Here is an 18,881-nt window from a genome sequence, read left to right on the forward strand (position 1 = left end):
TGCTGCCGTCATTGGGATGCGAGACACCTGCCCTGTGATTGGCTCGCAGTGATAATAGCGCTGCCATTGAAGAAATCTGGCCCGTGAGGGGCAGTGGTGGAAGTACTCACAAGTAAAAGTAGCCTACTGCAATGTAGTCTCTAAACTGTTACAAGTAAAAGTCCGGAATAAAAAAATGTAAGTATTGGCATAACAGTGTAATTAAAGTACCAACAGTAAACGTAGGTCTACTCCTTATGCAGAATGTCCCATTTCAAGTTTTCACATATATAAACATGTGTATTTCAAATAACTAAAAATTGTACTTATAAGCAGTACTCAAGTAAAAGTTACTTTCCACTACTGGTGGGGAGGGGGCGTGTCTCTGGCATCCAGAGGTACACGCCTCTCGTATAAATGCTCAGTACAACTGTTTCGCAGAAGCAGACGGGACGAAATCATTAAACTGTTTCATAGAGCGTAAACACGCATGCTGGCTGCAGTTGTTTCACTACATGCCAGTTTTGGAACACACACACAGTCACTTTCGATTTACAAACACACACATACACGCACACACACTGGCGCACACACACTGGCACACAGACACACAGTCTCTTTCGATTTTCAAGTAGGCTGTATTCTGTCTTGCACGGGGAAATAAGGCAGGTTAATAAGTTTCCATATTCACCAGAATAGAGAGCAGGTGTGAATTCATGTCTGTGTATTCCCCAAGGATCTACTACTGGTGAGTATGATGACTGTACCTTTGCTACTTTTCTGCCCTAAAAGCAGCATGACAACTTTTACTTAGTTTTGGCTTTTTTGTTGTTGTCTTTTGGTGTTTTGTGGAACGAGTGTTTTTTCTTCTCAATTAATGGGATTAATTTGTCTAGATATATTCATGCACCTGTCAACTATGGGAGTTATCCTCTACTCTACATCCAGTGTTGGGCAGTAACTAGTTACCACTTACTAGTAATACTAATATATTACTGTAATATTATTACTTCACCCAGTAACGAGTAGTGTAATAGTACTGTCTGCCAAGACAGTAATATTATACCATATTACTATAGGCCTACTTTGTAAAACATTTTATATAGACCTATTACATATTACTCTGGTTTTGTTGTAATAAGTCATTTATTACTCTCCTGAGTAATATTGCCCAACACTGTCTACATCAACAAAAATGTCTCTGCTGATAACCTCCCTCTTTCTTAAATGAGTAATTGTCTTACTTCTACCATCTACACCCTATTTATTCAACTTATGTGGGGTGCAGCCATAGAGTTATATAGGGTGCAGCCTCTGAAATTGGAAAAGTCACACCACAAACAAATGCTAGCGGTCTATGAAATACTTCCACTTGATTATCAGTAGTCTCCTTAGTTATATACAGTATATAGACCTATATTTTTTTTTCTTCTTTTTTAATAATAATTATATTTTATTGATTTTCACGGAACAAGACATTACAACCAGTTCATAATACATTATAGCAGGAATCCGTTGCTTTCCTCTCATTCGTCTAAGGATCTCAAAACACACTAAACCGAGACAAAAAACTATGACAAACAAAAAAACAAAACAAAGTTATCTAGTTATCTATCTTGTAGTGTGTATGATGGGCTATAGTTTTACACTTCAACTCTTATTTGTTTTAAGACGCAAATCTCTCGATGCACATCAAGTTCTTTCATCTAACAGCTAAATTGATTAGCCTACCCTACATCATTGGCATTTGTTGTTGCTTTCGCTTTATTTGCCACAAATAGACATGCAGGTGCATGCAGCAAGCAGTTTTATGCAGGGTAGAAAATGCTGTCTCTGGTTTAGTGGTTTTTCTTTTTCTTTTTCTTACAATATTGTTGTATTTGAGATGGCAGAACAGTTTTCCTGTCTGCAGACGGAGGATGTTGGAATGAACAAGACTCCTGAGTCCTGTGTTAAATTCTGCAGGCCTCTATCTATACCAGGAAGCTTTCACTCCACCTCTTTACTGTAACCACACTCTGCTCTCTGCTTGTTGTAAGCGTTTGCTTCCCTGTTCCGTAGTTACCAGTCCTCTATTGAGTGAGTGCTATGTCTACAGTATGTGGAAAGCCCAATAGCTGAACTAGATTGTTTTCCTTCACTCTACTGGGGGGGAGACAACTTCAAACTATTATAATGGACGTCTGAGCCCATGGCAGTTATCCCTCCTACTAATATGTAAACAGGAAGTACTGTATTCTTAATGCATGATGATGAAGATAGATGGAAGATAGAACTGGTTGTCATCAAGAGGGGAAGAGCTGGACATTCCATTATCCTCTTTGATACAAACATTGTGTAAACTGAACCTAAGACAAGCTGTTTATGGCGATTCATTGTCGAATGAAACTGAGATCCCTTCCCTTGTAGCCTGTATGTCAGATTTGTGAACAAGGTAGTAATCTGATCTCCATCTGTATTCAGGCACAGATTTTACTCCTAGCAACCAGCTGACCCCATTCACTCAGCAGTCTGCACACTCCTCAGGGTTCTGAGACTGACCCAAGGAAGGAAAAATCTTCACCGCTATACGCACCACCTTTAGTGTTGTGTAACTCGGGCAGCTCAGCATTGGCACGGAATGTCGGCAGCCTTGCCTCGTCATCACTCCAGCTGAGATTTATGATGTAGTAAGATTTGGAGGTGGTACAAGGGGAAACAATGTTAATAATGCAAGATGTAATATCCCATCATGTGCAATGGGTCAGATTGCTGCAGAGATCACTTTGGTCCCCTGTCAGCACCACAGGGACAGACAGCAGACAGGCCTGTGGTGCTTACATACATATTCCGGGCCACTCAGCCCGTAGACCGGTGGACTAGGGTTTTGAATTATGCTTCATTTAAGTAGCAGTTATCCTAAAGAAGTCTGTCCTGAGTAGATGGGATTTGTTCATTTTAAATAATCGGCTTTTTGATACTGAATATATAAATGCTGTTCTAAAGGAGAAACATGGTGAATGTAACGTGTTGGGCTATCTATTCCTTTTTTTTAAATCAAAAGCACAATTTCATGGGATTGGAACACATCTCTACTTCCAAATGTTCACTGGGTCAGTTGTGCTCAAGAGCTATCGTAAGTGGCTTATTTTCCACCGGGGCAAAACCAATGGAATGTCAAATCTGGTCAATTGGCTGCCTTGTCGGTGCCATTAATCCACTGGGTTATTGAAGTCATCTCATAGTGTCCTCACACGTAAACAAATGATGTTGAACACTGAACCACAAAAGATACTAGATTAATTGGATTATGATGTCACAGTGGCTTTTAAAGATACTGCATGTTTGTCAAATCCAGAGATCTTTATTAATTTGCTAGTTGTTCTGAACATTTGGTTCATGGGTTGTCTTGTGCCATTACCAGATGTCCATCACGGTTCTGGCTCAGGCACTAGGAAGCTGGCATGATATAGTGTGCATGATCTTCCACTAGAGCAAAGGTTGAGAGGTTTAATCAAAAACTGGCATGTAGACAGGTACACCCAGTCACCCAGCCTGTCAACACAATGATTTGAGCCTTGAAGAGTTGGATGCATGGAGGGCTTAAGTCCACAATCCATGGTGCTATATCTTCCTACAACGTTTCTGTCTATGATGCAATGAGTATTGTTGAATGGATGTTCATACTGCAGACTATTAATGTTTTAGGCCATAATGTCCCCCTTGCTGTGAGCCATGCTGATCCCCTATGTCATCCATTTAATGTTCTCTTGATTACAGAACACTTCATTTCATGTCCTTTCAATATAGAAAGTGTTCCACTTGGACAAAGGAATACAATAATTGTTCAACCTTGCCTGACACTTTAAACAGTAATGTACCTGACTGATATGTACATTCACTCCCTCCTGAGTTGAGCTGTTACGTGTGCACCCCTACTTCCTTCTCATTGTGCCCCTTTATGTTTTATTAGGCCGCTGTTCTGTTATTCTTAGCTGAGCAGGATGTTTATATGATCCCTGAGCAGAAATATGACTGGCAAGGCCTGAGTGTTTATCTTTATTCCCTCCCTCCCCTCTTTCTTCTGCTCAGGTCCTCACTGTCACCGCTCTGTGTTCATCCCATTAACCGCTTCTCCCCTGCTCTGTATCTCCTCCTCCGCACCCCGTCCCCCTCTCAAGGATGAAATTAGCTCAAGAGCAACTTTGGCTGACATCGTTTCCATGCTAAACCACGCATATCCTTCAAGCTTCCTTTTTTATTTTTAGATGTCCGGCCATTGTTTATGCCAAGCATCTTGACTGGTGCAGTAAAGGGTTCAGGTGGTTCAGCCAGCAACATTTCATTTGTCACATTTAAAAGATTTGCACCCTGAGTCCCTGACCACCTACGTTACTGCTGTGATGACATTGTTAACTTGACAAGTGACAAAAGGGGCTTTGTGTAAATTTAGGGATGGAAAAATGGATCGATGATGAAGTGTAGTTGTTGTCGCTCCAGGGTGTGACGATGACCCATTGTGTTATTGATCGATGTCATGCCATGCTCTCCACCTCAGTATAAACTCTTGCTTTTCTGATTCCGAATGGATAAGACTGTAATATAAAGAGGATTATTATCCAATCCCACAAGATATGCACTACAGCATGTTGGATACTATTGTTTCAAATTCTTCCAGTACGATCTGGTGTGTTGGAGGGTTGGGAGGGGTGGGGGGTTGGACCAGACAGCGAGAGGGCTTCATTTGCAATTATTAGATCGACGGGCATATAAAGACATTTTAGCAACCGAACGACAGAAACATTGCCACGACTTAGTTGTTTGTGGAAAATAGATTGTTGTGACTGTTTCAGGCGTATCAAAAATAGAAATTACATGTAGAGACATGGGCATCTTTGTAGAAGTTGGGAAATATATGGGTCACAGATGAAGACAGAGAAACGTATTTGTATTTTACTTGGTGCTTCTAATGGTTAAAATCTCTGTCCTGATGGCAGACTGTTCACAAACTGGAAGTGTGATGCAGATTTTGCCTTTGAAGGGGGAAGTTGAACTGACTTTTAGTGCCTTATCAAATACCATACGGGGTTGCTGAGAGATTTTCCACCTGACAATTGACTACATAAACTTTACTTGAAAAGACGTATATTTCTATAGTAAAATGAGTAACTACAGAGAAACGACTTGAATATGTTTTTTTTAAATCTCTGAAATCCTGCAACATTGTCTCCAAATGATTAATTAAACTGTACTGCAGATACTACTTTGTAGTATTAATAAAAAGAAATAGGTTTATATCACCCCCAAAAATGTGTGATTCTTAGTTTTATTTAATACATTTCTATGAATATGTGACCTAGCAGCTCATGTTTTCTGTTGGTGACCACCATCGCCACAGGCCAGTGGCCACTGACCACCATGGCACCAGGCTTTAAATAGAGAGCGTGAGAAGGCCACTCTCCATTTTGTCTCAAGACAACACCCCTGTCTGGTCTGAGGGCAGCTCCATTTTTCCCTTCTTAACATACCATGTCATGTACACACAAGTACAGTAAACATGGATAAATAACCTGCCGTTGCTTTCATCTAAAATGGAAAATTTTAGCCAAGCTTTAATGGAACTGAGAACACTGGTTTCCACCTAGTCAAATAACCACTACGCGCCTACAGCATGCTCACACAATGACTGTCTCCTCATTGTTAGTGCAAGACAAGTGCACATGATCTTGTATGATAGAGATGGCTCATGCAAGCAAACCACATCATTTAGTTGTTGCAGTTCTGCAGTGTGCAATAGATGCTGCTTGGTGTGTTGTGGTCATGCCAAAAAAAGATTGTGCCTCAATGCAGTGAATTAAAAACTAACACTTGAAAATAAGTGATGCTGTAGATATTTTGGACCTTTATCATTATTTAAACCATCTGAATATTTAATTTAGTCGTGACTACAACAACCGCATTCTATTGCATAAGAAAATGTCAAGTAGTAGACCCATTCATATTAACCGAGGAGGATGCATGTTTAAGATGTGCTTTAAATGTCAAACTCTTCTGTGGACCTGCTCATGTCACACAAGAGAAACATTCTGTTTACTCTTCTTGAGGGAATGAATTCAGGATGTATTGCCTTTTCAGGGATTTATTTCTCTCTCGCATTTCCCACAAGCATCCAACCATTTTCACTATAACCGGAGTGTTAATCTTTCATTTAAAAAAATGAAGAAAAAACATAGATAAAAAAATACAGTTACGGGTCTGGAGTGCGAAGTGTTAAAAATTGACCCATTCACAGATTTTTATGTACTAGTAAGACGTGTCAGGGCGACATGCAACCTTGCCCTTTGGCCATCTGACCAGTGATGTATATCGGACCAGTTACCCAGACCCCTGCATGATAGTCAACAATGTTATGTCAAAACATGCCCATATATGGGCATTACCAAATATGGGCATTCCCAGATATGTCCTTAATATTGATGACATTGGGATAAGGATCTCCATATATGGGCATAAAACATATATTAATTAGTAAAGCCAAGCAGGGCCTTGGCGAGTTAGGGCCTGGGTTTGATGCCTGGGGATCTCCATATATGGGCATAAGGGGTACCCTAACAGGGCATCATCTGGGAATGCTGTATATGGACATTCTATTTATTTTATCCTTTATTAATATATATATCCATATACATACATGGACTTAATATTAAAGTTTTCGGGGAAGGTAGGGTGTAAATCAGAGTAAAGAAGGCTCTTGGACCAGTTAGGCCCTGGGATTGATGACATCAGAAATCTCCATATATGGTCATGAAACGGATTTTGTTTCTGGGAATGCCCATATATGGACTTTTTATTTGATTTTATCCTTTATTAACAATAATATGTATCCATATGCATATACACTATATGTTATGCCCATACATGGAGATCCCTATCTGAACCAGCCACACAGATATGGGCCATGGCTTGATAGAGTGATATGACGATGACATCGGGGATCTTCATATATGGGCATAAAAGAGATTCTGGTGAATACCCATATATGGACTTTTACATAGGTGATGTCACCTGTGATGTCACAGTGACAAGGGAACCAACCAATAGACTGTAAAAATGTGTACTTACTGACTGACTGACTGACTGACTGACTGACTGACTGACTGACTGACTGACTGACTGACACGGAGACAACCTGCAACATTTCTCATGGTATACTGCGACCTTCGGTCACAGTGATGAATATGGTCTAGTTCACTGGTTGCCAGTGTGATCCGGGGACCCCCAGGGGCCCTTGAGGGGGTTCTAGGAAGTCCCCAGCTATCCCCATGTGAGGAACCAAATGTACTTGTACCCTTTTGAAAAAAACTGTATCAAATGGGGGTCAGTGGTGTAGTGCATATCAAACTGGGATTCCTTGAAATTAAAAAGAATGAGAATCACTTTCCCGGTTGATGTGTAACCTCCAGTTCCTCTCCTTCTCTGACCCTCTGCAGTCCAGTGTTTATGCCCAGCCGAGACATGACTGAGGTGATGATCAACAGCACCCCCATGGAGGACATGAGGCTCACCCCCAGCAAGGACAGGCTCTCCTTCCAGGTAGGGCGCATGCGCATCCATGTGTTTGACTCACCACTTTTTCAAATTATTATTAAGCTATTAATGTTTTTTATTTGTATCCGTGTGGACTGGGAGAAGCAAAAACTGCATTTCTATGAGCGATAGTAAACGGTGTTGAATGGTGGCGAGTCAGGAAGACCTAATATTCCACTACTCTGGGTTTAGAATGCTGTTGAGAAATCTGTCTAATTAGAGTGGCAGAGGCTGGGATTAGAATAAGCAGCACTGCACTTTAACCTGGTAAATTGTAACGTTAACCCTACAGAATACTGGGTCAGGCTGCTTTGTGTTAATAGAACAAGACCTAATCATCTGTTATTTTTAGATCCTTATGTAAGCAAAGACTTATTTCTTGTGACACTTATGAGAGTAATTATTGCAGTGGTATATTTTTACATTTTACAAGTGTAATTACTAGATTATCAACTGCTGACAGTATGACGAGCTATTACACAATTCATCAGTTGGAACACGCAGGTGCTTTTAAATATAGCTTTTAAATATAGCTAAGTAAATATAGCTACAGTATGGTTTAATTGCCATACTGTAGCAATGTTATGACTCAAAATCAAGTATAAACATGCAAAACAAATCTAGAATCACAGAATTTACTTAGCTTGTCACAGAAGTATTGGTAAACATTGCAGACAAAGCGAGATGGTAGTTAGAAGTCAAGTTACCTTGATTAGCTTTTTCCCCACAAGACGCTATATGCCTGTATTATTCAGTCTTAATCTGTCTAAATGCATTTAGATGTTATTGATCTTCTTTATCAAGGGTAATTTGTTTGTTTGTAACTTTACAGTACAGTTGGAAATGTAACTGCCCTGTTCATACTGTACTATGATATATTAGGAAACTCCCCTTGAGAGGATGTAGACTGGCCGGTAGGAAGAGATGGGCTTCCTTTCCTCACAATCCCAAGTTGTAAGTCTGTCTGAGAGGATGGAAAATTAGGATGCTGGGGGTGAGGAGACAGAGTGCCAATGTGCCACTTCGACTTCCCACCTAGCTTCCTATCTTGGCTGTCTGCCCAAGGTCCCCGCCAGGCCTTGGAGAGCTTGCATATTGTATGAAGTGATGATGCTAGCATCAGTCACTTCCTCAGCTCTGGACATTAATGTCTGATTCAGATATTGTATTTTTCCCCCCGCGCGCACACACGCTCACACCATCCCTCCCACCTTCCCTCCCTGTGAGAACCCAAAATAGCAAGAACTCTGTCTAGCTGACAATGTGTTGCTGTTTCCTGCCGTTGGGAGTGAATACAGTCTATGACATGTTGGCTAGGGGTCCACTGCCAAGGTCATTCACTGCCTGACTCCTCTTAGTGCTGATGCATAGTGAGTACGCAGGCAAGCGAATGCAGAGGGTGAATCTGGCCAATACACATGAATACAAGCAGCTGCACACAAAATGGTGTCTCATTCCTGCTTTTGTGTGTGTGTGTGTGTGTGTGTGTGTGTGTGTGTGTGTGTGTGTGTTTGAATTCAATTAAATTAAATTTTTGAATTGAATTGAATTGAATTTTTGAATTGAATTGAGTGAGTGAGTGAGTGAGTGAGTGAGTGAGTGAGTGAGAGAGCCACACTTGCTCACCAATAGAGAGAGAGAGAGAGAGAGAGTGTGTGTGTGTGTGTGTGTGTGTGTGTGTGTGTGTGTGTGTGTGTGTGTGTGTGTGTGTGTGTGTGTGTGTGTGTGTGTGTGTGTGTGTGTGTGTGTGTGTGTGTGTGTGTGTGTGTGTGTGTGTGTGTGTGTGTGTGTGTGTGTGTGTGTGTGTGTATGTGCACCTGGCCTGGCCTGAACGTTTGTGTGTGAGTGTGCCTGGCCTATCCTGAACAACAGCGCCCCTCCCTCCCCTAACATGTGTGGTTACATGTGTGGCTACAGACACGCATACAGACAGACATACATACATACATACATACCCACACACACCGCCACGTATAGGAGCGTTGTGACCACCGCTCAAAACTGTCTTCAGAGCATACGGCGTAGACCCCAGTATCAGGTAGAACACAGCACTGCATATATTGTATGTTTATGTATAACATTGTGTTTCATGTGTATAAACATACCATGTTATTGTGCATTCAGTACTATGCTATTAAAATAATAGATTAATATATTCATGCTTTTATTTTAAACATGCATGTACAAGTGACCGTACCACTGCCATTTATAAACGTACTTAATAAACTGAGAAGAACCAATGTCAATACTATCAATCTATCACTCACGAATATGTCAATTGCACCCCCTGAAGTATCCCCACGGAACCCCTAGGGTTTGCGGACCCCTTTTTGAAGATCCCTGCTGTACAGTACAATTATGTTCATACACACAGCTGTATTTTGCACATGTAAAAGCTACTGAAAGTCACACATGCTTTCACACCCTGACAAATTGTCACATTCACACAGCCGTTTACAGAACATTTTGTCTTTCTGCTCATTCCCTCTCCTATGGTGTTCATAAAGACTTGAAAACAGCTGGACCCCCTCTTTCTTCCCCTCCCTCTCTCCAGCCGCATCTAATGCTTTCTTTCCACTGGGCTCTTTGCCCAGACAGCGACATCGCTTTCCCCATCCAATGTCTCCAAGTGAAATATGCAGGTCTAAAAATATTCTTCCACTTTATCCAAACAACAGCAAAAAATGCTGTTCTTGGATCAGGAGTGGCAGGCTTTTCCCCCTGGGCCATTTCTCCGGTTCCTGAGAACTGAGTCTCGAGTTTGGTGTCCAATCTCTCTAGGACAGGGAAGACATGTAATCTCAGTTTAAATCCACATAGCTATGTCGGCTCTCATAAACAAGTGTCTGGCTGGGCTTGCATGCCTCATATTACCTGAGTCTTTTGTTTTATTATTTTAATCCACACTGATGTTGGGTGCTGATTTCACATTGAGAGAGAAGCTGATAAATGGCCAAAAGACACACACGTCCCAGAACTACTAGGCTGGGTGCCTGATCAAAAAACGTAACGGTATAACAATAGAAAATCACACCAGTATTGCTGCTACCAAATATAAGTTAACTTGTTTTCATGTGTGAAGGTTCCTCCTCAGACCTTTACACAATGTTTAGACAGAAATGTTTGTATACATTACAGTGTGAAATCCATCATCTAGGAGTGCACAGTATTTAGTGTGACTGATGCACTTTCTTTTTAAATAGATGAGACTCAATGATTTTCCCTAATCTTGTCCCTTTACAGATATTCCCTGACCCCACAGACTTTGAGCGCTGCTGTAAACTGAAAGACCGGCTGCCATCCATTGTGGTTGAGCCCACAGAGGGTGAAGTGGAGAGTGGTGAGCTTCGCTGGCCTCCGGAGGAGTTCCTGGTCAGTGAAGAAGAGGAGGAAGATGAGGAGGAGAATAATGGCAATATCCAAAATGGACAGCCAATGCAGAATTCTCAGCATTAGACGCTGAGGTATCCCTTCTCTGGCCATCCCTCTGTTCATCCCCCACCCTATACACACTGGCTGTACTGCACCTCAGATTTCCTGGCAAGGCACACATTACCCAGTGATGCCCTTCACAAATCTCTCCCAGAAGATGAGCCACACACACACACACACACACACACACACACACACACACACACACACACACACACACACACACGCACACACACGCACGCACAGATATCCTGCAACGCATCTTTCTGGATCTCACACACCCAGTCAAACTTGAAGAGCAAATACGCACACTTGATAATTAACTTTCTACCATGCATACCACCCTGTGTGTCTCAACCCAGAATGGTTGTCTCATTGGACAGTGGCAGCTCAGTGCTCCATGGACAGCTCTTGCACTGCAGGAGGCTACTGCTGCACTTGTTCTTTACTCCAAAATGGCTGGCGTTATGACCCCAGAGACTTGATAATCAATATACATAACTACTGTGGTACCCGTGAGGATTTTTGTCTTTGTTTCAGTTTCTGGACATTGTTAATGATTGTGTCTATACGGAGCTGAGCCCATAATGAAAGTTTGTGTGTTGTATAAAGATTCTGCAGATTGTTCATTTGTGGTGCATTTTGTGCAAGGTTGACTAAATGATGCACAATTATTGTGGGAATGCATCAGACGTTCATATAAATAGGAGAACCTGGAAGCTCTTTCACTGAAATTGAGAAAGCGAAGGAAAATAAACAAGTGATCTGTGCCCCACATGAAGAATATGTTACATAATGGCTGATTATGCACTGAGGCACACGCATGCTTTAAGTTTAGTCCTCACCTTTGCTCCCTAGAAGCCTTAGGAAGAAAATTTAGATGGTGAGGAAGTCAAATTGACTGCTCTCATGACTAAATATGATGCAAGTTTGTTATAGCATTCAAATGAGAGGCTGGGAGGTTTTTAAAAGATGGCAAATGAAGATTAAGACTGATGGTGAGTCATAAATTGATATACAAACCCAATGAAGGATATGTAAATATTTGTACCATAATCAACCCCTGAGGCCTTGTAGCGCTTTGCTTCTGTGTGTATTATAGCTTTGGTCTATTTAATTGTGTTCACACCAGAAGTGAAAGTTGACTCCTGCCTAGTCTTCCTGTTCCTCTGAACTCAGCCATAGTGTTTGACACCATGACATACTGTAAGGTAATGCACAATACAGGAGCAAGTTCACCAATGTTATAGGCAATATCTTGATTGTATTAAATCTGGACATTGCATTGTAAACTGGTCTCATACCTTCCCAGAAGGACTGTAACACAACAATGACAAGGGGAACTGAATGACTTGTCGGTTCCTTTTTATTCTCAAAACATTGCCAGGTGATGTCAGTTATTTTGGTACAGTTCATTGATCTACGTAGCATCCTACCATCATAATAGTAATTTGCTTGAATGCAAATGCTGTGGATATTTCTGTCTTTACATCCACCACTTATTCCCCATGGAACCAATTCGGAGTGTTTTTGGAGTGATGTCCTAACTTGTGTACACAATAATTTGTGCTCTGAGATAACTGTTGTATGAGCATGTTCAAACGTAGTCTTTGGTTGTCTTGTAATGTCCATTTGAATGGCATTAGGGCTGTGTACAGAACATCTTTCAGCTATCTATCACCTACAGGTCCCACATCAATTATGTGAAGCTCAGGGAGAATAGCCGCCATCTTTCCTTTTTTTCTTTTTTCTTTCTTTTCTTTTCTTTTTTTTTTGTAGACCACTCTCTGTGACAAATAACAGAGGCTGTAAATAAACATTTGAATTTGTTATTCAACTGTTGTGTGGAAGGATGAAATATTTGCTGATAAGTAATTAAGGTTTTAGGGGCAACCCGATCTTCTACAGTATCTTTGCAAAGTCAAGATGTGTATTTACTGTTTTTCCATTTTGAAAACCCCCTTTGGCCCCCTCACGTCACCTGCAGTGGTTAGAGATGAGTGTTACTTCCTGCAAAGAACATGCTGAATCTCTATGCGAATCAAGTAGCATGTGTACTAATGTATATAGAAACACCACATACTACTTCCTTTCTTCCTGTCTAACCTCCCCCAAACAAACCTTACCCGACTCTTAGACACAAAATCTCAAATATAGCACGCTGTTTTGCTGTGCTTTGGTTTCCATATTGTTACCCTGCAAGGGCGGGATGTATCTGGTTTTCACCTGTGTGTGTGTGTGTGTGTGTGTGTGTGTGTGTGTGTGTGTGTGTGTGTGTGTGTGTGTGTGTGTGTGTGTGTGTGTGTGTGTGTGTGTGTGTGTGTGTGTGTGTGTGTGTGTGTGTGTGTGTGTGTGTGTGTGTGTGTTGCCAGTCGCTGCCTAGTGTAGATGTCAAGATAACAACCAGAATATTTCTCTCTCTGCAAAGACACAGGCTACAAACTGGAACCAGAATGATAGATCAGTCTGGCTGATATATCCAATATCAGACTTTTTATGGTATTGGCATTACGCAGCCAAACAATTCCTTATAAGTTCAATGGTTAATGTTTTCAAGTAGAACCCTAAGTCAAATCTATGATTCTCAAATGTATTAAAAAAGGTTTGCTGGTATTGACAAAATATTGGTCAAAACAATGGTGGTCTAGGACTCCAAAATCTGGATCAGCATCGGAACCAGAAATCATCTGTCCGGCTCTACTACAAACACTGTTGTCGACATAGCTGTCCTGCCTCACTCATGGTGCTGCACTGTGAACTCTCCTCTCTCAACTTGTCGTGCTGCTACTGTAGTTTGCGGTGCTAGTTTGCTAGCTAAAGATAAAAAGCCACTAGGAAATTATTGAGTGACAAAATATGTACTGTATATGCTTCGGACAAAAGCCAAATGATTGTACTTCCTTCCTCTTTCCATCTCTCACTAGCATGATTTGTCAGACTTTTTACTCAGGGCAGCCAGAAAACAGTGCTGTCTGGAAATACGTCACAGTTGAGGCAAACTACTATACCAAGGAGAGATTGAAGATAAATGTAGCACATGTGTTGCCCTACTTTGGACCAGGAACATAATGATGATGATGGTGTACATTTGATTCCATATACGTATGTGCATTTGACCAGGGCTGTATGTACATTTGACTCCATATTATGTGCTGTTGAAAATCAAATCTTCATATATGTGCATTTGGTTTATGTTGGGTCTGACATCGGTGCATATTGATCTCCATTCTCTATATACTGTAGGTGCATTTCACTAAATAATGTACATTTGACAGGGGCCCCCAAGGGCCGTGGTGACAGTTTTTGTTGTGTCACATCAGTGCAGACGGTGTCTGAAATCAGTGCTGATGGGAGCCATTGTGCATTTGAAACCATATACAGGACCTTACAGGTATGTATGTGCGGTGTTCCACCAGCTCACAGACTGCAGCAGGTGAAAGACTCGCAAACCACAACACATTTATGGATGACTCTTTGGCAGAGACTAAAATGTTGTATTTTTGTGATAAAAGGACAAACATTTCAGTCTCAAGACCATCGTCAGTGCCTGAGCTTACCCAAGAATATTGTGGTAAGCTATATTTTGTCATACGATGTATGGTGTTTCTTTTTTCAATTTTCAATTCGTTGTATGACATTGTTGTACAACAAATCGTAAAATCTTCACCACAATGATACAATACATGGGCATAGCCCATAACATTTTTATAAAGCACTAATGACGAACACAGGAATTTACAGGAATCACTGTGGAAACTTCTCCAGTGATTTGTTGCAATGTTTTAGTGACCCACTCTGGTCACATTTGATTGCTGTGTACCTGGAACTGTCCATCAAAGTTGCGGTAGGAGGGCTTTTAGAGGGCCAAGGGCCTCATAGATTGGTCAGGGGGTACTCTCAAGGTCTTAAGGTCACTTCCTGGAAAGAGAACAATGAGCTGACATTCTATCTCGCTTCCTTCTTCCTGGAAAAAACTGAGCATAAAGAGTTATTAATACACACTGTCCGATAATGGTGGAGGGCTGTGGGGCTGCAGACATCGCTGGGTGCAGCGAGTTGGTAACCTAACCAGTAACCACCACTTGCTTTGCCTTCTCACCCCTGGCTCTTTGTCAGAGCTCTAAATCTAAAGAATTAGGTATAGGCCTCAGAAGACAATGTAGGTCAAAATGTTGCTGATTTTGAGCAGTTAAGCAAGTTTTCTGCTAAAAATGTAATTTATATTCTACCATAGCATCTACCAAGGCAGTTCAAAGGTTAATCACCTTGGTTTTCAGCTGTTTATTATGGCGTAATAGTACAACATCTTGCTTCCCTCTTTGGCTGTCACGTATAAGTAAGTAAGTAGGTCGGAGAGGCTTATTGTGGGTATCAGATGATGTATGAGTGTCCTTATACTGTAAATCTGCTTATTAACCTCCATGCCAGGGAGCAGAGGTGACAGCCTTCATTTGGCAAGTGACACGGTGAGAGAACCTCTGTGACATCGAGGGACGGATTATGTCTTGCACACCATTGTTGGCGTGCTACGCTGCATGCCTGGGAGCGTGTACAGTGTGTGTGTGTGTGTGTGTGTGTGTGTGTGTGTGTGTGTGTGTGTGTGTGTGTGTGTGTGTGTGTGTGTGTGTGTGTGTGTGTGTGCGCGCGCGTGCTTGCGTGCGTGCGTGCGTGCGTGCGTGCGTGTGTGCCTGGTTCTGTATTAAAACTGTTGTCAGAGTCCTCTGAGTGAAGCCACTGATAGCTCTTCTAGCTCATTCTCGGAATTCTTTCCGATGGAAACAATCCCGTCACTGATCCCAGTGTGTCAGCAGAGTCAGACCTCTCCAGCCTCTGACTCCCCTTTGACTCCCAACTAGCCCACACCAACACCTTATAAAAACACACTCACACCCTGACCAGCACCTTCACCCACACATCACTATCTGTCTGTCTCACTCAGATCTGGGGTCTCGGTGGGGGAACAAAAGGCTTATCCTATGAACTCCTTTTCCAACCTCTTTCCATATGTTGTTTCCATTCTCCTTTTTCAGTCTATGTTCTCTTGTGATTTTATTCTCTATTTCTCCCTCTCCCAGACCTTCATCCTACTATGTTGTTTCAGCAAGGTTCCCATACTTAAATGGCAACAGAAACATAGCCTGCATTCCCACAGCAGAGGTTATGTAATAGAAGTTAACATGTCATTATAAACAGTGCCTGTTGTAACAGCACTATATGTTGCGGAGTAGGACTATTCTCTTAGTGTGCGTGCGTGCGTCCATGCGTGCTTGTGTGTGTGCGCGCGCGCGCGCCTCTGTCTGTGTGTAGCTTGCCAGTGGGTGCATATGCCTGGAGATTTTGTATATAACCGTGTGTTATTATGAGTACCATGTGCGTAAGGGAAAGATTCTTTTCCCATGGTTCCTCAAGTGTGAGAAGAAAGTAGAGCTCTCAGGACATGAGGCAAAACCCCTGCTAGATATTTATAACCTGTCTAGAGACTGGACACCAAGCATAGACACATATCTGGCACTGCCAACAAGGGATGATATGCAGGGGGGCATACAGTACAACAAGAGTGGGAGGATGAAAAGGTGAAGGGAAAAAAGCATTGCAGTACAGGGACATATTAAAGATTTGGTTGGCCAAGTAACATAAGACTCGTGAGAAAAGACAAGATGAAAACACAGCAAAAGTCATCTTGGAATCCATCACCGTATATCCATAGAATTGAACCAGTGTGATTTAAGAAAAATAAAAAAGCTTATTCTTTTCTGCCATCATGTGTCTTTCCCCTGAAAACATTTCACATCTAAAAATCCCATAGCCTCAAACGATACATCCATCGAGGATAAGGGAGAATGACGCAGTGATTGCTATTCAAAACAAAGCCTCAGTGACTTCATAATTAATCAATGTCAAGCACAGTCTATTCTGCCAAACAGCTCTGCGCTCACGTTCTTCAAGAGGCAAATATTGTACTAGACAGTGAACCTACATCACAACACACACTATTTGGACATATGACTCTCAGCGCCATGGGATTCATACACGGTTTAATAGGGTGATGTAAGAGTATATTGCCTTCTTGTCTCCAAGCTTTCAAAGCTTTGATCAATGCAAGTCTATTGGGGTCCACTTACGTATGTACTTTTGTGTGTTAATGTGCTAAGCCACAGACTGCTGCCCTTCCATAGGCCAGCACTGATATAAATAGAACACGTTTGCCCCACCACTCTAACCCTTACTGCCTAGAGACCAGGGTGGAAAAAGGACAAAAAAGGGAGTGTGCAAGACAAGAGACAGACAGAAAGAGATACAGACTGAAACAGAGAGAGATGGGGAGTACATGGGGGAAGCACAATTAAGTGCTGTAGATGTAGTTAGAATTCCAAAACAGAATAATATGTTGAGATGCATTGCAAGGAGGAAGGGAAGGGTAAAAGGAAAGAAGACTTAAAGACTTAAATCATCCATGTCCCTTCTTTGAACCCCTTCAAACTCCTTTTTCCTCCTCCCTCCCTGCTATACGGAAAAGCACAAGAGGTCATAAGAGGCAAGAATGTTTAAAAACAACAAACCAGATGAGGTTTTCTTTTTTAACAAAAACTTGTTTAAATGCTATCAATACACAGATTTAAAAATAAACCCCAAACATGGTATTCGGTGCCTGAAAAAAGTCATTCTTCTTCCCCCCACAGACTAGCATAAATGGAATGGCATGTCTAATGTACGAATTTTGTTTGACCTCTACCTTTATTAATTCCCTTCTGACCTTCTCTTGTGAAAATAAGATTTCGCCTCCATTTGCCCACAATTGTAAACTATACTGCACTCTGTCGAGGTGCCAACTTGCGATTTGTGCACTCGTGGCCATGTATGGCCTACTTGTGCGCCATCAACAAGGTCGCACTTGTTGATGGTGGTGTCACCAAGAATGATGGTCCCTGATTGGCCACGTGGACATTGATACCAAGAATGCTGGTCCCTGATTGGCCACACGGACATTGACGGACAATGCATACAACGCATACAAAATCACCGAACGCAGTACTTGCACACTCTGCTGGCAAGTAATTATGAGAGCACTCACACCATAACACATGACAGTGGACTTGGTCAAAAGCTTGGATTTATTAAAGTGAGTGGATGATGATCACATTGTTCCCGATAAATAGTTTTAGACCAGGGCCATTAACTGTTGATGCAATGATGAAGGAGAATTCATAATTTTATAGATGTGCTCGTCTGTTGGGGACTAAAGAGGAACCCAGAGAGCTTGTTTCGAGGCGAGGTTTCATACTCCCTCTGAAGTGATGCGTTGACCCTCTGGAAGTTTATACTGATAAAGCTATACAGTACACTCAGCCTCTCAGATAGAGTGCATGCCATAGGGAGCAAGTCATGGAAAAGTCTTGAGTTTGACTAAGTGCACTCTCTTTTACTCTCTATCTGTACCTCATTCAGCACACATGCACACACTCCACACAGAACACACATGCAAGCACACGCAAGCACACACACACACACACACGCACGCACGCACGCACGCACGCACGCACGCACGCACGCGCGCACACACACACACACACACACACACACACACACACACACACACACACACACACACACACACACACATCTCTCACTTCTGATGTAATTCGTAACACTAGAATAGCTCAACTGTGGGTAAAAGAAACAAATGACACATACAAGGATTTACACTGCTTTAAAAGGTTATGCTAAAGGACTCTGTCAAGCAATAGAATGAATTCTGACATATCAACACACTGGTAACCTACAGTGTGGAACACTTTGTTCAAAAATAAGTTAATTAATGTCACTAGACTTAGAAGATTAAAAAGGTTGTCACTGGGGCACCCGCTGGCCTTACTGGTCCAGGCGCATACCACTTAGCGTCTGGA

The 18,881-nt window shown here is 41.9% G+C and overlaps 1 protein-coding gene across 1 annotated transcript; it reads left to right on the forward strand.

The window, feature by feature from the left end:
- The first annotated feature begins 440 nt into the window (after window positions 1-440).
- On the forward strand, window positions 441-12,697 carry lbh (LBH regulator of WNT signaling pathway). The gene is made up of 3 exons (XM_080750672.1): window positions 441-727; window positions 7,449-7,551; window positions 10,789-12,697. The coding sequence occupies exons 1-3, from the start codon at window positions 696-698 to the stop codon at window positions 10,999-11,001; spliced, it is 348 nt and encodes a 115-aa protein (XP_080606798.1). The 5' UTR covers window positions 441-695; the 3' UTR covers window positions 11,002-12,697.
- The last annotated feature ends 6,184 nt before the right edge of the window (window positions 12,698-18,881 follow it).

Source organism: Nannobrachium achirus, assembly GCF_963921795.1.
Source record: "Nannobrachium achirus genome assembly, chromosome: 20".
In the NCBI taxonomy this organism is placed as follows: domain Eukaryota; kingdom Metazoa; phylum Chordata; class Actinopteri; order Myctophiformes; family Myctophidae; genus Nannobrachium; species Nannobrachium achirus.

Bases quoted from the DNA above. Each gene is read 5' to 3' on its own strand.
- lbh (XM_080750672.1), top strand. From the start codon at position 696: ATGTCTGTGTATTCCCCAAGGATCTACTACTG. The intron at 728-7,448 runs GTGAGTATGATG...GACCCTCTGCAG, and splicing joins TCCCCAAGGATCTACTACTG to TCCAGTGTTTATGCCCAGCC. The intron at 7,552-10,788 runs GTAGGGCGCATG...GTCCCTTTACAG, and splicing joins AGGACAGGCTCTCCTTCCAG to ATATTCCCTGACCCCACAGA.